The following is a 20,575-nucleotide window of genomic DNA, read 5'->3' as shown; positions in this document are numbered from 1 at the left end:
TCAGATTGTAAGAAAAATTTTAATAACCCTATCTCGGAGACGAAGCATTTGCACACTAGCAGGTTTATAAAGCAAACGCAGACTGTCATTATTTTTTCATGCAGAATTACCCCTTAGAGTTTACCATACTTATTTAAAAACACTCTGTATTGACGAAAAATACGGCTGGTTGTTAAAGTACCTAACTTTTTTATTATCCAAAATAAGAATGAATGAACCAAAGGCGAATGAATAAAACAACAGAATGTTGGCTATAATAGCCTAATAAAATAAAAAATCAAAATGTAATTCCGTACTAAATACAGGTTGGAACTAAATTTTTATCAAAGTTTCTCTCTCTCTCTTGTCGTTTCCCCATACTGAGGGATCGTGATTTCCCCCAATATTCCTAACAATGTTTCTCCATTGGTCTCTATCTTCAACCGCTCTAAGAGCTTCGCAGAATGAGTTTCCAGCTGAATTCTTTACTTGGTCGGCCATCTTGTTGGTGATCTTCCTCTTGATCTTCTCCCGGAACGTTTCCAGAAACAAATTAATTTCTATTAAACTGTCGTCACCTCTGCGATCCACGTGACCAAAGAATTGCAGAATTCGTTGCAGACATATTGTGGACAGTCTTTTATCAAAGTTTAGGTGAATACAAAAGATATTTTCAAGGAGATCACTGTTTAAATAATTAAAAAGGGGTCATTTTTGCACAATATTTACTTTTTTCACTTCTCTGCAGTAATTCACGCTTTTATGAAGGTCTATACTATTTTTTTTCTACAAAGTTGAAAAATAAAGCTTTCACTTAAGATTTACTAAATTAAATTTGACCCCTATTTATTTAAATAACTATATTCAAAATTTAAAACACAAATAAAATATGCACCATAAAATATTTTGTTTTATACGAGAAGCTCATGTTACCAGTATAAAGCAAAAAAAATTGGTCGAAAAATATTTAACAATTTATGAGATAATGAATTTTTTAACCCCAGCGACGTTATTTAAAAAAGAAGTAATAAACAAATTAGAACAATTTTTAAATGCCAATGTTTAATTAATATATACATAAAAATAAAAATAATGAGATCTTTTGCAGGTTTAAATTCTTTTGGCAACAACCGCGTTTTGCAATTGAAAATATAGTGACATTTAATAAACAAATTCAATATCTATCTCATAAATTATTAAATATTTTTCGACCAATTTTTTTTTTGCTTAATACTAGAAAATAGCGCAACTTCTCCTATAAAACAAAATATTTTATAGTGCGTATTATTTAAATCGCAAATACTATTTTTTTGCAAATTTGTTTTTAAAGTTTTATATACAATTATTTAAATAAATAGGGAGTCAAATTGAATTTAGTAAGTCTTAGGTGAAAGACTTACCCTTCAGCTTTGCAGAAAAATATTTTAAACACCTTCATTAAAACGTTAATTACCTCAGCAGTTAAAAAAGTAAATATGGTGCAAAAATGACCCTTTTTCATTATTTAAACAATGATCCCCTTATATGATTTGGATACTTTCTTGAAAATAGCTTTTGTACTCACCTAAACTTTGATAAAAAATTTGTTCCAACCTGTACGAATTTACATTTTGATTTACATGTAGTGTAATTTACAAAATCATACAACGGGTTCAGGAAATTCGAGATATCAAAAATGAACAATTTTTAGGTGGTACATAGGTACGTTAATTTCTTGGAGAAGTGTATTTGCCTATCGCTTGCCGTTATACCATAGCAACAGAGCTTCTTTGTTTAAGCTCATTTGCAATGCCCATTCATCCTTGGATTGAAAAAGCTGAATCTATTTTCAAACAATGAGTCTCGACAATTCAAATCTCTTTTTCGACTTTGGTTAATTAAAATTTATTAGGTTTATTATTATTATCTATATTTGGGTGTTTTGTGTGTTTTGTTTTATTTCATTGTCTTTTATTTTGTACTAATATTGACGATTTATGTAATTTCGGTAAACTTTATTTGTTTTTATTTTTTTCCCGACTTTTTGTAAGCTTTGTTCATAAAATTGTAAAATTTTCAGTAACAATAAAGCATATTTCTATTCGATTCTATACAAGCGTTTTTGCTTCTTTTGTCGCGGGGGAAAAGGACCCCGCGACTAACTTTGATATGGGGCCCCCATGGGGCTAGCTACGCCACTGACGAAATCGGAGGTAATAGCTCATATCCACCTTCAATGACTGCACTAACTCTTCTTTAAATATTAAGATATGTCAATTGGTGATTTTATTGTGGTATCCAAATGACCCTTTAAGTGAATGCTTTCATGTATGAATGATGTATCTTGGTCGTCTTTATTTTGTATCAGATTTTCAGCTTCTTTAATATTTCTTCATTGCTTAATTTTGGCAAATTTATTAATAACACGAAAACCTTGATGAATAAGTCGATAAGATTCCAGGGCCTCGATTTTTGACCCTTCGCTTCGTTATCGAACGTATTCGTTTCGTATCTGTTTAGTATACGAAGCGAATACGTTCGATAACGAAGCGAAGGGTCAAAAATCGAGGCCCTGACGTCTATTCAGGTCTCGTATCAGTGTCGATTATAACATACAATGTGTGGATTTTCATCTCATCCCTAGATGAAAAGTTTATTTCATCATCGGCCCCCTCATCAAATTGAATTTCTCTTTCTTATTTCTTTATATGTTTTATTTGGGTACAATTTTTTGGCTTCCTTGCGGTAAAGTAATTTGAAAGAGCTTCATACTCTTTAATGACAGAAGCTATTTAGATCCATAATTTTTATATACAAATATTTTTTGTACAGTAATTTTGCCGCCCTCTGATAATGTGCCGCCCTAGGCAACTGCCTATATTGCCTAATGGATAAAGCAGCCCTGGATAAAGGATGGACTTAGATAAGGAGATGCTGGCTTACCTCCTATTTAGTATTGCCTTAGAAAAGGCAGTTCGAGACATACGAATTAGAGATGGCGGTATATTTACAATAGATAATAGGGTGTAGCAAGCGAGATGTTAAGCAATATTTCCTAGCATTGGAAACGGCGCCGATGGCAAAACAGCTCGGTCTAGTCATCAACGAAAACAAAACCATGTACGTTGGTTACCAAGGATCATATCGCAAATTAGGAACGGGAAACAGTCTTTAGAAGTCATATCTTTGATACATGTTGACAGCTTCACATACCTTGATTCCGCTAGTGACTAGTACCAGCAAAACAAGCGAAAAAATTAAAAGACGAATAAACCTTACGGATAGGGCTCCACTTATGGACTCCAAAAACGATTCCTCTAAAGAAACATTCAAAGAACAAATAAAATGATTTTATACTGTTGTGATCTACTTTTTATTACTTTTATATCAATTAGTCTTTATTTGATTACTCCAATTAATTATTTAATCAATTATCCAATTGTCATAAATCATACAAAAAAAAATTTTAAAAAAAATCTCAGGGTGCCTTTTTATAATACAAAAAAAATATCTAAATTATCTTATGTTATACTTATCTTCTCTCGTGGTTTCAGTATCTCTTAGTTGGTTCTAATCGGGAAAAAATATTAGGAAAAGGAATTAAATAGAAATATAAAATAAGCATACAGAATTGTCTTTTATTATCAAAATCAATACTCTAAAAATTGATCAAATTAAAACCTGCTGACACAGCTGTCCGAATGAAATTTTTACCACTTAAATTTATTCTAGTTCAAATAACAATTTATCGGTTTGTTCCCGATGACTTTGATAAAACAAGCTAAACAAACAAATTTAGGTATTCGCAAAATTACTTATACTTCCTATTTAAGTTTTGAAATATTGGGATCTTAATTCATATGCTTTTACTCAAAATTTTAGTTTCCGAACATAAAAATATCTTTCACATAAATTGACTGACCTTTTGCTTCACTCACTCTGACGTCTTCTCTTGACCCAAAACAGCTCTCCCTTGTTGACTATGTTAGGCTACCCATCAAAGCCCTCTCCGTTCTCAAGTTTCAATCTAGCAGCACACCAGCACCAATTCTCCAACAAAAACAAACTCCAAAAATTCTCTCCTCTCCTTCTCACAATAATACAGAATCAAAGAGGTATTCCGCCCGGTATAAGTACAAAAAATAAGTTTGAGTAAACCTTTGCACAACTGTGTAAACACTAAAGAAAGATCTAAAATAATAAAAAAAAAACTAGCGAAATCCGTTAATTCGTTCACGAGAAAATCAACTATGAAAATGAGCATAATTTTCTATATCCCTAACTTATGCCTCGCAGTGTATAAACTTAATTTTAGATGCATTATAGCACTTCAGTTTTTTCTGACATTTTTTGTATTTTGGTTAATTTTTTAATGTATTTTCTAACCAGTAAGTTTTTATCGCCTATATAGGTAAACATTGCTTTACATTTATATGCTACTTCACAATTGTTAGAACTGAGGAAGTGCAGAAATACTACACGAAACGTTTTCTATTAACATATTGAAAAAGTAGTATTTTTTATATTTCCTTGACTGATAACCTCAGTTGCAGTAAGATTTTCCATTGACACTCTAAATTTCATATCTAAATTTGCTTCTGGAAAATAGATGCAACATCGATATTAAAATAATTGCAAATGATTGAATTAATACAGTAAAACACCAGGAACACCATAAATAATGAAAAGAACCGGTATTGACTAATGAAGCAGTAGGTACTTTACCTTGTACGATGGTGTCGATACTATTTTTATTATAATACACAAAACATCAACAAGTTTTATGCATTTTGTGTCCACGCAAAACCCACATCAAGGACAATGTAATATATATTTTGCAATATTCTTCTCTTCACGTTAGTACCGGTAATAAAAAGTGACCAGAAACAACTTACCTTGCTTCAACTCCGATATGTTCAGCCAAGGTTCTGTAAATAGGGAATCCTGGCCGAGGAATTAGAATGTTATGATTCTTTGAGCCATCGGCTAGGGCAGTAATACAATGCTCTAACGAAGACGAGCAACCGCTGCATAAGATTACGTCTTTGGGACTAACTTCAACACCGTCATTTGAAAGATATTCTGCCACAGCTTCTTTAGCATCCTGATGCCCAGTACTTGGTACATATCCATTGAATAATCCTTCCTCCACAACAGCCTTTACTGCATCGATAGTTTCATCTGCAGCTTTAAGATTACCGTAGACCGTTGGATCTCCTGGAATTAACATAGATATTATTTACTGCGGGAGTACTACGGGTTCGTCAATAAATTCTTTGTAATAAAATTCACTTTAAAATAAACAATAGAGAAATCATTTTCAACATTAATATCACAAGAAAGTGAAACAAATGCGACAATTTATCGAACGCTTGTTGCCTGACAATAAAGAAGAGTGCCCGCAGGGCTCGACTGACTATTGCCGAATGGCAACAAGTTTGAAAAAGAAACTGGAACATTACTATCTTATTTATTCTTACTATCGTGTGATATTCGAAAGATTATTTTTTAAGGTGATACAGTAGCGATCAACAGGTAGCAAAAACGCGTTCCAAGATTGCGGCTGTAATTTTAAATATTTTTTCGAGATATTTGGCATACGTATTCGTAATATAATAAAGAATGGCGGTACAGAGCCCAATTTGAAAAATATATTAATATGTGGAAATCACTCTGTAATAAAATACAATATTAAAAAAACGAGCCTGTACCGCCATTAAGAAGAACAAAAAAATACACTTTCTTCAAATAAACTTTTTATCCGATGCCTAGATTTTGTGTCATTTTGGAACTACTAAAATTTTTTATTTCATTAGTAGTTCCAAAATGACACAAAATCTAGGCATCGGATAAAAAAGTTTATTTGAAGAAAGTGTATTTTTTTGTTCTTCTTAATGGCGGTACAGGCTCGTTCTTTTAACATTGTATTTAATTACAGAGTAATTTCCACATACTAATATATTTTTCAAGTTGGGCTCTGTACCGCCATTCTTTATTATATTACGAATACGTGTGCCAAATATCTCGAAAAAATATTCAAAATTACAGCCGCAATCTTGGAACGCGTTTTCGCTACCTGTTGATCGCTACTGTTTCCTCTTAATACTCATTTGTCAATAAACATTCAGTGACATTTATCACAATTGATGTTTTACAACTTGTCAAAGTGAACACCATGAACAGGTTTAGCAAATATTCAGACGAAGATATCAATAAAATATTAGTTAAAACTATTTGTAAATACAATTTTATTCATGAAATAATCTTACAGAAGTACACTAGAGGTACTGTATGTACTTATGGGGTACTATACATATACATAAATATCATTATTTCCAGATTAGTCGAGGAAATGAAGCATTTTGGCTCGCAATTTTTTCGTCCAGCATGGATTTAATATTCCAAGGATCATTTTCTATATCATGCCGCTGTACGCTAAAACCTTGGGGGTGGTTGCCACCCCGTCTCGGGGGTGGGAATTTTTTATTACATTTTAACCATGTCAATCGATGTAAAAAGTAATTCTACGAAAAAAATGTTTTTTACATTTTCTTCGTAAAACTAATATTTTTCGAGTTATTCGCGCTTGAAAGTAACAGTTTTACTGATCGACTGGTCGAAAAATCGACTTTTTTAGAGGGTTTTTTGAGAATACCTCGAAAAATATGCATTTAATCAAAAAAACTGCAAATAACAAAATTGTGTCTTTTAGTAACATAAACTAAATTCTTTTTCTATAATATATTTAAGACCAATTCAAACCGAGATACGGCATGTTAAAAGTTAGCTTTTCTCGTCAAATGCATAATTTGACATATTCAAAGCCAAATAACGGTAAAACTTTGCATTTTTCGAGGAAAGCTTACATTATATTTTTTCAAGCATACAATAAACCTTTCAAATAATAATAACAAACAAAATTCTAACATAAAAATAGAGCGACTTATGAACAAAAAAAAGTCGGTACCTGCTTTTCTCTACGAAAAAATCAGTGAAAATAACCCCCTAACTACCCTCGTAATTAAAAATTGATCTTCACACCTTTCTGTAGTTCTTTGTATATTTGTATTCTCAATACACCCAAGGAGTTTGGCTTATGTAAAAGGTTTAATTTTAGAAAAATTGTAGTTTAAAGAAAAATGTATTTTTTGCAATTTCGTATTTTTCACCTTTTACTTCCAAATATCTCCGAAAATACTGGAGATACGAAAAAAATTATAAACTACTAAATTGTAGCTTTTTTAATAACTAAAATTAAATTGTGCATACATTTTCACTATAGTGAATAGTTAGAGAGATATAGCTGTTTAAAACCTCTATTTACGAGCAAACCCCCCTTATTCGAGCCCTTTAAACCCACCCCAATTAAAAAGTAAGGGTTCTAACGAAATTTAATTTATATAGTCTTATAGTTCTTCAAAAATCCTACCAAATCGTTTTTGAAAAAACTTTTATCGCCAAAAATGAAGGAGCTACGTTTATAAAACGAATTTCGAAATATTCGAATAGTCCGCTTATGGAACATTTTCAATGATTGTATAATACAACAGAACTGATTCGTACACTGGAAGATGACTTAAAAACTATTTGTATTTGTACTTCTACATTTTTGTAAATTCGTATTTTTGTGTAAATAAATGTTTTGTAATTCTTTAATTCCACTTTTTTTCTGTATAGTTATATTAAATTATCTACTTATAAAAATTGTAATGTTCTTAAGGGTGGTTTTTAAGGGTTGATATATTATGATATTATATCTTAAGCATAAAACAATTATTATTTTTAGCCAATCAAAACCAAACTTTACCCATATTACAGTTTACAATGTTTTTATATAATTTTTGACAATAAGGGGTAGTTTACAGCCCTAAAAATAATCGACGCCCGTGAACATGTTATAGAATATGAAGTACAGGGTGAGATGATCCTTCTTCTTCTTTAAGTACCGTGCCCAAATTTTTAGGCGTGGGTAGCTTCCATAACAATTTGCCGATATCGTTCTCGATCTTGTGCGGCATGTAACAATTGATCTGCTGATAAGCCAGTCCATTGACGAAGGTTTCGGAGCCATGAATATTTCTTTCGACCAATTCCCCTTTTTCCGTCGATATTTCCATTGAGTATTAACTGCAGCATCCTGTATCTGCTACCTCTCATTATATGCCCCAGATATTCAAGTTTTCTCTTTTTTATCATCTTCATTAAGTCACCTTCGCCTTGACCTACTCTGTTTAAGACTTCTCTGTTTGAAATGCGTTGAACCCAAGATATTCTGAGCATTCTACGATACGACCACATCTCAAAGGCTTCTAATTTGTTCATCATGTTAACCTTCATGATCCAGGTTTCACATCCATATAGTAATACAGGATACACATAACATTTTAGGAACTTGATTCTTAGTTGTAAGTTCAGCTGAGAGTTGCTCAGAATAGATCTAAGTTTCATAAATGCTCCTCTTGCAATTTCTATACGAGTTTTAATTTCTTCATCCGGATTTAGTGTCTCGTTTATCCAACATCCTAGGTATTTAAAATGGTTAACTTTTGTTATTGATTCATCATTGACAATTAGTTGCATAGGGCCGACGTCTTGTTTACTAACCACAAGTAACTTTGTCTTTGTTGCATTTATGTTAAGTCCGTTATTGGAGCATTCTCTAGTGACTCGATCTATAAGGAATTGAAGATCTTCGATATTTTCAGCCATGATCGCGGTGTCGTCTGCATATCTGATGTTGTTAATAGTTTCTCCCCCGATTCGAACTCCACATTGTCCTTCCAAGGCTTCATTAAAAATTATTTCTGAGTATACGTTAAACAAAGTTGGGGATAACACACAACCCTGTCTGACACCTCTTTGAATGCAAATTTTGTCTGTTTCTTTGCCGTCTACCAGAATAGAAGCTTCTTGATTCCAATATAGATGTTGTAAAAGTCTCAGATCTTTATCGTCTATTCCAATAATTTCTAGATATTCAAACAACCTATCATGTTGAACTCTATCAAACGCCTTCTCAAAATCTATAAAGCAGACGTAAATTGGTTTCTGTACTTCCCATGATCGTTGAAGTAATGTTAACATTGAGAACAAAGCTTCCCTTGTTCCCAATCCTTCTCTGAAACCGAATTGTTTGTTTCCCATTGTCTCTTCACATTTCTGCTTGATTCTATTAAGAATTATCTTAAGAAGTAACTTGAGAGAGTGGCTCATGAGACTAATTAGTCTAAAGTCTTTACATGATGATGTATTAGGCTTTTTTGGGAGTGGAATAAATGTAGACTCGAACCATATCTGTGGCATCATGCCAGTCACGTATATATGGTTATAAATGTTTGTTAGTTGTGAGACATTGTCGTCATCCAGAAGTTTGAGCCAGTCTGATGGTATTTGGTCAGGGCCTGGAGATTTCCCATTTTTGCTCTGTTTGATGGCTTTCTCTACTTCCGCTTTTAAAATACTAGGACCAGTATTCGTATACTTTGTGGTGTTAAGTGGTGGCCTCGTATCCAGGAAGAGCTCTTTTATATAGTTAGTCCATTCTTCCTTTTTTTCATCCAAGTCGAGAATTATTTTACCTTTGGAGTTTCTCATAAAGTGAGGAGTTCTTTTTCTCTGAGTGTAGGTAATTTCTTTAAGCTTTTTATGTATATTAAACTCGTCATGTTTTCTTTGTAGTTCTTCCATTTCACGACATCTTTGTTCCATCCAGTCCTCTTTTGCTCGCTTAACCTCGTATCTTATTTGTCGATATATCTCTCTATACCGAATCTCGTCTTTGTTTTTCCAATTTCTTCTTTGTTGAATAAGGTCTAGTATTTTATCGGTCATCCAATCCTTTTTCTTTATTGGGTCTTTTTCTGGTTTCAAAACTTCGTTTGCTATGGTGACCATGGCGGAATTCATGATATCTAGATTTTGACCGATATTTTCTTGTCCAGATCTTTCTAACTGTTTTTTAATCTCACGATTTATCTTATTTCCGAACTCATCTGATATTACGGCATTTCTTAGGAGTCGAGTATGATCGTAATCCCAAATTTTTATATAAATCGATTCAAGCCGAAATTATTCTTTTAGGATAAGTAATTTTTTATATATAGCTTCAACAAGGGTGGTTTTAAGGGTTGAAATATTATGATAGTATATCTTAAAGCATAAAATAATCATTATGTAACTAATAACAACCAAATGTTGACAATATTAAAGTTTAACATGTTGTTTTATAATTTTTTACAAGTAGTTTTTTAGGGGTAGTTTTCACCCTTAAAAAACCAAAAGCGTACAACGGCTTAATATAGAAAATGAACTAGAGGGTGAAATGAGCCTAATCCCAAATTTTTGTACAAATCAATGCTGGACGAAAAAATTGCGAGGTTTTGCCAATTTTTCAGTTTCATTTCCTCGACTAGATGACCAACTAGTAATAGTACGAGAGTATAAAAATATTGCATATAAGAAATTAATCGAGGAATATAAAAAATGGGGGCTTGGAATAAACATAAGAATGACAGAATATACACATATGTGTCGGTGGGATACAGCCGGAGCTCACATTGGAAGATGGAGAAATTATCAGACATTGCGACACATATTATAAGTACCTTGCTATGATCATCACTCATCACAAAAAAAGGGACCGTAGAAGACACGATGAAGAAAGAAACAATGAGGGAAAAACAATATCTCTTCTAAATAATATAGTTTGGAATCCATCAGACCATCAGTAATATAATAACAAATAGGATTTATGTATAACACAATTATTAAAAGCATGATAAAGGAACGATACAAGAGAATACTTGAGGTAACGGAAATTGATTTCTGGAGACGTTCGGTAGAGAAATCGAGATTGGAGAGAATTACAGACAATAGAAGAGAAACTGTAGAAGAGGAATCATGAACGTAAATTATACAATAATAGAAGATATTGGTACCCAACAACTAAGTAACTGGAGAGAGGAAAGTAACGAATACTCAAATATTAAAGAAGAAAACCCCGTGGTTTAGAGAGGAAGTGAAGATAAAATGTGAAGAAAAGAAGAAAGCCTTTTTGCAATACAGAACAAAACAAACACAACAGGCATACAACCACTATAAACGAATCAGAAACGAAACGAATACTTTAGTGAGACAAATAAAAAGGAAGCACTGACAGAGTTTCTCAAAACAGAAGGAACACGACTTCTACGGAACACAAAAAGAAGCATGGAGAATGATCAGAGGGCAAAGAAAGGAGATGAACGAATTAATAAAAGCGAAACACATTCAGAAGGAAACATGGGCAGACTGCTTCCGATATCTATTTGCTAAAGGCGATGATAATGAACCACCAACACCTGAAGTTACGACAAACGAAGAAATAAACATGGAGGAGGGAGAGGTAAAGGAAGCATTAAGAAAATTAAAAAATAAAAAAATCTCCAGGAGAGGACAGAATATCGAACGAACTCCTAAAATACGGAGGACAAGATCTAACTAAACAACTATTAAAACTACTACAAAAAATAATAGAACAAAACCAGAATACCACAAGAATGGAGATCCTAATACCTCTCTTGAAAAAAGGAGACAAATCGGACCCAGAGAATTACAGAGGAATTAACTTATTAAACACAACATTAAAATTAACAACCAAAGTGATAACAAACAAATTGAATGGAAAATGGAATTATACCATTAGCAGAAGAACGTTTTATGTCGGGTAGGTTTTATGTGAAGGTTTTATGTCGGGAAGGTCATACACTGACGCTATATTTATAATGAGGCAAGTTCAAGAGAAATCGTTGGAATACAACAAACCGGCATATTTATGTTTTGTGGACCTTAAGAAAGCATTTGACAGGGTCACATTAAAGCACGTTATTCATTTGTTATACTCGAGAGAGGTACCTCTAGGAATAATTAAAACGATCGAAAACATCTACCAGAACAACACAATAAAAGTAAAGGTGGAAGATGAACTAACTGACCCAATTGAAGCCGGCAATGGGATAAGACAGGGAGATTCCTTGAGTCCTTTATTGTTCAACCTGATCATGGACGAAATAATAAAAAAGTAAGAACTAAAAAAGGATACCCAGTGTGATAAAAACAACTTAAAATAATCTGATATGCAGATGATGCAATACTAAGCTCTCAAAGTGAAGATGCTTTACAACGTATGCTGCACCAATTTAACATAACCGCCAGAAAATTTAACATGTTAATTTCCTCAAAAAAGACAAAATGTATGGTTATAACAGCAGATCCAATAAGATGTAAATTGGAGCTGGAAAGTCAGCTAATAGAACAAGTGATGGAGTTTAAATACCTAGGCATCACACTATCTAGCTACGGAATGCTCGCAACAGAAGTGAAAGATCAAGTGAATAGAGCAAACAGAGCCGCAGGTTGTCTGAATGACACAATATGGAGAAATAAAAATATCGGAATAGTAATGAAAGGCAGAATTTACAAAACAGTCATCAGACCAATAATGACATACGGGCAGAAGCACGACCCGACACAGAGAGGACAAAAAGATTGCTCGAAACAGCGGAGATGCAAACCCTTCGAAAAATCGATGGAAAGACTCTATGGGACAGAGCTAGAAGTACAGGTATACGACGGAGATGCAAGGTGGATAACATTAATAACTGGGTAAGAAACAGAAGAATAGAATGGAATGACCACATAAGCCGAATGACAACAAATAGGGTAGTCAGGACAGCGAGAGACGGTTCCCCAATAGGAAGACGATCAGTGGGAAGACCGCGAAAACGATGGAACGACAACTTACTGGAAGCACACTGAAAAAACAGACAGAGTCATGTCTATACAAAAAGAAGAAGAAGAAGAAAAACTAAGATGGTATGGACAATATGGACATGTCAAAAGGATGCCCGAAGATCGACTTCCAAAACAAATCCTAACATGGCAGCCTCATATTAGAATAAAAAGACCTCGTATCGCCTTAGTTGGAGAGTAGGCATACATCGGGAAATGAGAGATAGAGAAAAAAAGGAAACCATTGTTCTAAAAACCCATGCACAAGTTTTCTACCACACCCGTTTCCAAACATTTTTCTGCAGTTTCACCACTCTATATTTGTAACAAGTTAGAATAAACCTCTGTAATAAGTAATAAATATTAATAATAAAGATAAACAGTAAAAAACCAAAGTGATGTCAATCCGAAAAAACCAAAATGTACTACCTCAACCTTGCACAATAAATGGGCACATTTTAGAACAGGTCGATAAATTTAAGTACTTGGGATGTTGGATCGAGAATAGAACAGGTAAATTGGAGGCTTTTGAAATGTGGATCTATCGGAGAATCCTCCAAATTTCATGGACATCGCATACTTCAAATGAAAAAGTGCTACATAGAATAGGCAAGGAACGAGAGAACTTTTCAACACAGTGAAACAGGGCCGGATTTAAGGGGGGCAGGCTGGGCAGCTGCCCGGGGCCCCCACAAAGCCTCAAACATAAGAGGTTCATTTAAACAGATCTTGGCAGGAGGTACAGGAACTCGACATCGACAATATATGTCAAGTATAAAATGAAGGAGCGTAGGAGTGACAATATAATACATTATTCATGTTTTTCATTTTCCACCGGGTGAATGTATTGCTTCGTTTGTAAATGCTTATCTAGTGTTCGTACACATTTTAACCACAGAGGATTTTGTGATTGGAAACATGCAGATAGTAGGCTTATGGATCACGAAATGTCTAAAGCACACGAAAGAATTGGGCGTATTGATACTGAAATAGCAAAACGGGCCGAAGCAATAAAGAATCGGAAAATACTCAAAAGACTAATTTTAGTGTTATAAAGACTAATTTTAGTGTTTTAAAGTTTATTTGTGAACGAGATTTAGCATTTCGCAGCGAAAATGAGTTGTTAAGTTCATCACAAAATGAAAATGATCAATTTTTGAATCACCATATTAATAAATATTCAAATCCTGGAAGCGGACATGTCAACTATCTTTAAATGAAATAGTTTTAAGGATTAAGAAGTCAAAATATTATTCAGTTCATACCAATCAATTAACTGTGATATTTCGTTACATAGGAGGTTTCACTCATGTTGAAAGGTTTACCATATTTTTGCCAAATCGCGGTCATAAAGCAGAAGATATATTTAATTCTCTAATGACATTTTTACAAGAACATGATATCGATTTGAAAAACTGCAGGAGACCGTCCTACGTTAATGCGTCAGTTATCAGTGGAAAATACAATGGTATTCAGGCTGAAGTTATAGAACAAAAAGGTACGTATCCATACGTGGGTGCTCCCTGCTCGGTGTAGCTGCTCAAATGGATACGGTATGCGCTCCCCTACATATAACCCGCAAATCGGTTGAATCAAAGAGGGTGAGCGCCGTGGGGCGAGCACCAACGTATCCAATATGTGGAGCTGCTACACCGAGCACGGAGCATCCACGTTTGGATACGTACCTTAATATCTTGGAGTTGTGGATTCCTTGTGTCGCCCACTCTCTAAATTTAGTTTAAAAAGCTGCAACTGAGTGTTATCATGTATTAGCATAGCACAAGCATTCTTTAATTTCTTAGAAGACATTTTCACATTCACATTTTCTATGCAACTTGTTAACAGAATGTTAAAAAGCTGCGTCTTTAAGCGACAGCAACGCAGACCGTGCAAAAATATTATTGTTCCTAAAATAGCAAATACTACTTGATGGTCATGGAGGTGATGCCGCAAAAGAACTAGTTTCAAAGGTTATATTCAGATTAAAGGAGCATTATCCAAAATTTCGGAAAACTATGAGCAACGATTTAAAACTCGTAGCATTGCAAATTATGGTTTGTACCTATAATCGAATGTGTTTACTGGAAACAGAGAGGATATTAGGGAAGACAAACAGCACAAATCGTATTCTTCAAGATCCAAATATTGACCTTAATTCAGGAGTGGCAGCACTTAGATCACTTAAATAAATTATAGTCAAGAAGTGACAATTTCGAAAGATATAAGAACATCAGAGAAGTTTAGAATTCAAAATTTTATCGCTATAGTAGATCACTCCATTACCTCTTTAACTCAGAGGCTGTCTACATATGAATCCATTCATTCCAATTTTGGATTTTTAAATAATTTTGGAAAATTGGAAAATTTAACTCTCAATGAAATTGAAGCTCACTCACTAAAGCTTGCCAACATTTATAGCAATCATTTAGATGAAAACTTATGTGTCCACCTGGTACAGTTTGTAAGATTTTTCAATGCATTTAAAGAGGAAATCAACTAATCAAATATAAGCAAAGAACTTCAAATGTACGAACTGCTAAAAGAAAAGAATATGAATGATGCCTTTCCAAATGTTGAGGTGACACTTTGTTTATATTTAGTTCTGATGCTAACTAACTGCAGTGGATAGAGATCATTCTCAAAATTTAAGTTAATTAAAAATCGACTTCGGTCTATGATGGGCCAAGAGTGTTTGAATCATCTCTCTATAATGAGCATTGGGCACGATGTCTTAATGCAACTAGATATGTCCCACATAATTAAGAAATTTTCAATTAAAATAGGTATCTCGAAAACTTCCTGGACTTTAACCATACATCTTACTATTATTTTTAATATTTTACTGTAACAAGTTACAGCTCTTGTACTTTTTATAATTTAAAAATATATTTATAAAAGTAGACCAACATTTTTTTAATGGTAGGAGGTAGGGCCCCCACACCAATTCTGCCCAGGGGCCCCCACTGCCTTAATCCGGCTCTGCAGTGAAAGTTAGAAAAACACCATACCCACGCCACGTACTGAGAAATAATAAGTACCAATATGCTCAACTAACAGTGAAAGGAAAGATCGAGGGAAAGAGAGACTAGGAAGAGAGATCGAGACTAAGAAGGAAAAGACTGTCGTGGCTAAGAAACATCCAACTATAGTCAGAGCTAAATTTTGAACAGCTGAAGATAAAGAAGAGTTTGCAATTATACTGGCCAACCTCCATTGGGGAGATGGCACTTTAAAAAGAAGAATAAGTAATAACTTCAATAAATACGAATAGTATGTTTTAAATCACTCACTATGGCTTAATTAACAAATAATGAAATTGATTTTTCTCACAAACTAGTATTAGTTTGTATACAGAGCAGAGTTAATATAATAATATTTTTGATACTTTAGTTTAGGACCTTTAGCTAAGTACATAGAGTTCAAAATTTTGAGAATATTTCTGAACGAACATAATTCCTATTTACCATTTATTCATTATTCATATAACAGTTTAAGATAGTGTATAGTTAGTAACGCAAAATCACTAAAAATATACTGACCTATAGATAAAGCAATGACAGGTTTATCTGGATTTGGCTGCAAATCTAAATTATCAACAATTTCCCTTATGAAATTTCTGGTGTTCTTTGCAGCAGAAGAAGCTTCAACCCTCCAAATATCTACCTTGGGATCTTCTATAATGCTTCTACTTGCTCTTTTCTCTAATTCACGGTCGAACATGCTCACACAAGAATTTCAAAAACCAATGGCTCGCCACTTTTGATATGAAAAATGAACTCAACAAATGTATGTCTTTATCAAGGGTTAAGTGATATCTGACGTTCTTCGGAGTGTTTCTTAACTATTTAAGACGTTTTATTATGTTTATCTTTGATGCTGATACGCAAATCAATGTTTAGTTTTGCGGAAATTACACACTGATTTGCGTTTTGGAAACTACGGACATCATGCAGAATTACTTGCCTTTGATACCTGCAGTCTTTTGCTTGATTATGGATTACTTTTAATATCTGGACCAGAATCTTCTCTTATAGCGCAATTTTTTTTTAAATTGTGTATACAGTATTCGGCAAAAACAGTACTGAAATGAATATTGAAATATTTATGATTATTTATATTTAGTAGGTATACATGATACAGCCTTGCAAACATTATTCACGACCACCTTCCCGATACAATAGATGTTAAAAATGCCCTCTGGTACGGAAAAAATCTTTAATTCTAGTCCGAAATTTCAGACGGTAGATCGGTCTGCCCCCTTCAGCATTCCCCATGTACGAATCAGGTAGCGTTAGGTCTGGTGAGTGGCAATATCCCCAAATGATCGAGCAGTATTCGAAGAAACTCCCTGGCCGTGTAACAAGTTATCCCTCCTGCTGAAACCATTATTAATTTTAAGATTGGACCGTTTTCGTGACCTTTTCCGTATGACCGAAAATAGTGCTCCACGATAAACAATTTTTCTGCAAAACTGAGAACCATCTTGAAGCACCGAACATTTGAGGCATACGCATTTCAGCACTATTTATTTTGCCGCATACTGTATAATATATAAAAAAAGAGTGTGTGTACGCATGTAATAAGTTTACTTCTATTATTATGATTTCAATGAAGTACATATATTTTAAACATTATTTTTAATTGTATTTTTATCTAAATATTAAACTAATTTTAATACTTAAAATAATACCAAAAATTAAAAATAACGTTAATACGTAATTTTTTATAAACTGTAGCCTCCCCGCAATTACTTTTCCCTTGATGAATCATAGAAAATCAAAAAAATGTCAAATTTTCTACATAAATTTTTAATTTTCTTTTCATCATATTTTAATACTAATTATCCTATTCCCAACGAAGACAAATCCAAAGACTCAAAAATTATAATAAATATAGTTACTAAAACACCAATATATTTTTTTCGCACTTATTTGCATTGATACATACGTAAAATGAAAGATTTAGCACCTAACTTCATACTGTCGGTATGCGCGTACTTCATACTGTCTGTTTTCTAAAAAATCACTCTCAACATTTTACCAATCGCGCCTAAAGAAGTATAACTTCAAAAATTAAAAGGGAAAATCCCAGTAGTTGACTGTATACCATAGTTTAAAAAAAAACTTACAAGGAAGTAAAAAACTTGAGTGTATGATGATATAATTTATTTAAAAATTTCAAAATTCATCCAAATGGATTACAATTCTTCAGAACGTTTTCAGTGAAACATTCCAATTGTAGTTGAAACTAGCTCAATCCTTCAAATCAAGTCCTAAAAAAAGCTCTTGGATTTGACTTGATAACTGGAACAATAAAACAGCTCCCAAAAAATCACTTGAAGAATACAGGGGAAAAACAAGGAATGTCACTTTTTTATGAATTTTGGCTTTTCTCGCCATGTGGTAGCAAAAACTAAGTACTCCGGTCAACTTACGCATCCGAGGCTACAAAAATTACCATCAAGCTGAAAATTGGCAGGATTGTTAAAAATACCATCATAAATGAAATCTAAAAAGTCCTCATAAATCCGACCCCTGCTAAAAATTTTACGCGGGGTCAAAGGTCACCAAATATGGTTTTTAGCGATTTTCAACGAAACGGTAAGTTTTATGGTAAAATTAGTGCTAACAAAAAATGTAGATTAGATAATTAGCTGTAAAAAATGCCTTATTACTTTCTTTCCTGGGAGCCACCGTTTTTGAGATATAACGATTCAAAAAGTGGTAATCGTCATAATATGCGCACACGTTTCCACACCACCTTTGGGGTAGTGTACTTAGCGCGTTTTTTAACGTGGTTTCCCCAGTAGGCCTATTCCACGGATCTGTTATGATTCTGTTTAATTTAAAGCTATTTAATAATTGATATTGGCAAGGGTTAAAAATGATTAAACTTTATATAAAGCGGTATAAATTAAAAAAAAAAAGGGAAATTTATCAAACTGGTTCATAATTTTCTAATACTTCTGCTTCCCTTGTTCTTCTTCTCATTGTTCTTCTTCCTCTTCTTCATCTTCTAGTTCTTCTTCTTCTTCTTCTTGTTCTTCTTCTTCTTCTTCTTCTTGTTCATCCTGGGTGCAAGTAAATTGTCCCAATAATGACACATCGCATAGCTCCTCTATAGAATCAAATGAATCCTCAATTGTTGGTGATTCAACATTGGAGCACGACCGGTTTTGACAATTGGTGCATGCTACCGAACAAAACAGTCCAACTTTTTTGCAACCACATTTAGCGCTACATCCCTTTTTACAGTTGCAAAAAATTTTGTTCAGGAGTTTTTCCGGCGCAGGGGGGAGTAAAGTTTGAATTGGTTCTAATGAACTGTCGACTAATTTCCATCCCCAGTCTTTTGGATCTAGCTGATAACCAAGCCACACTTGAACCACATAAGTATTTATTAGTACTTAGCAATAAACATTTTGCCTAGAAAGTTGTCTTTCATTATTATGTTCAAACCATTCTGGGAAGATTAGCTGACGAACGTGTTTATTCCGACAAAACCCATCTTTGCAAATTGAACTAAGGCGCATAAATAAAAAGAAATATTATTAGTTAATACTTTGTCATTTGTTGTATTTTGTTGGGTATTTTTGTTGGGATTAAGCCGTAAAATTCAAATAATTCTTATTATTTTCGCGTTACATTCAATTTTAAAGATTTTTTTGTTGGCACTGTAATATAATACAGCTTATGAATTGCATCCCTCGGTAGACCGCAAGCTGTATAGTAGAAACATTATCATATTTATAATATTATATTATTATGTGTAATATAAGTTAAGTTGACCGTAGAATATTATGGTTACTTGTATTACAGCTTCAGTGATGTATATACCTGGTGTACTAATACATATTTATATTATGACGATTAGAAGTCTTTCAACTCTTTGAATCGTTGTATCTCAAAAACAGTGCCTCTTAGGAAAAAAACTATTAAGATATTTTTTATAGATAATTATCTAATCTACATTTTTTGTTAGAGCTAATTTTACGATAAAACTTACCGTTCCGCTGAAAATCGCTAAAAACCATATTTGGTGACCTTTGACCCCGCGTAAATTTTTTAGCAGGGGTCGGAATTATGAGGACTTTTTAGATTTCATTTATGATGGTATTTTGAACAATCCTGCCAATTTTCAGCTTGATGGTAATTATTGTAGCCTCAGTCCTATTTTTGAGTCTAAGTAGACCGGTCTATAAGGAATATCGACTAGCCTATCGATTTAGGCCAATAACCAGAAAGGTCAGTCTATATAAATTTTAAGAATTTACATCCAGACGAAGAACGAAGATTGTCCACAGGCTACCGAACAAAAACAAGGAATGTCGGCAGTTTTTTGGTGCATTATTAAATTAATAAATTAATATACCTAGATTAATAATATTATATTAATACTATAGAATAAGAATTGCTAGAATTCCGCTAAGAATCTCCTAAGTAGTTTTTAGATATCATAAGAATTAAACCTTTATTGGTGTTTATCTCAATATGTATAAAATGTGACATTCCTTGTTTTCCCCTGTACTCTTCATCGTAAAGTTACCGCACCTACATCATTAATGCGGTAATTAGATTAAAATATATATTCCTTTACAATGGAAGGAAGTGGAAATTATCATGGTCCCGAAACCAAATAAATCTCCACATAATGTTTCCTCTTACAGATTACAGATCAATATGCCTACTTACTACCTATTTTGTCAAAACTATTCGAGAAATTATTTCTTATAACTATTCCTCCCCGTTTAGTCAGGCCATGCTCTTCAGATGAAGGTGAAATGCAATTTTGACGAACTTTGCGAAGCTGAGTGTTTTCAAAATCCGGAAAGTATCTTCAAAGTGAACAT

General features: G+C 33.4%; 1 protein-coding gene across 1 annotated transcript in view; it reads right to left on the bottom strand.

Moving 5' to 3' along the window:
• The window catches only part of LOC126887122 (tyrosine aminotransferase-like), a 40,354-nt gene extending 23,785 nt beyond the window's left edge, over positions 1-16,569 (bottom strand). The window contains exons 1-2 of the mRNA XM_050654480.1: positions 16,266-16,569; positions 4,854-5,175 (exon numbers count right to left, since the gene is read on the bottom strand). Of these exons, the coding sequence (XP_050510437.1) occupies positions 4,854-5,175; positions 16,266-16,446 (503 nt within the window). The 5' untranslated portion in view covers positions 16,447-16,569. The remainder of the gene's footprint in view (positions 1-4,853; positions 5,176-16,265) is intronic.
• Positions 16,570-20,575: the final 4,006 nt, after the last annotated feature.

This window comes from Diabrotica virgifera, chromosome 6 (assembly GCF_917563875.1).
Source record: "Diabrotica virgifera virgifera chromosome 6, PGI_DIABVI_V3a".
Classification (NCBI taxonomy): Eukaryota; Metazoa; Arthropoda; class Insecta; order Coleoptera; family Chrysomelidae; genus Diabrotica; species Diabrotica virgifera.
The sequence above is the reverse complement of the archived record's forward strand: the minus strand, read 5'-3'. Positions and strand labels throughout refer to the sequence as shown.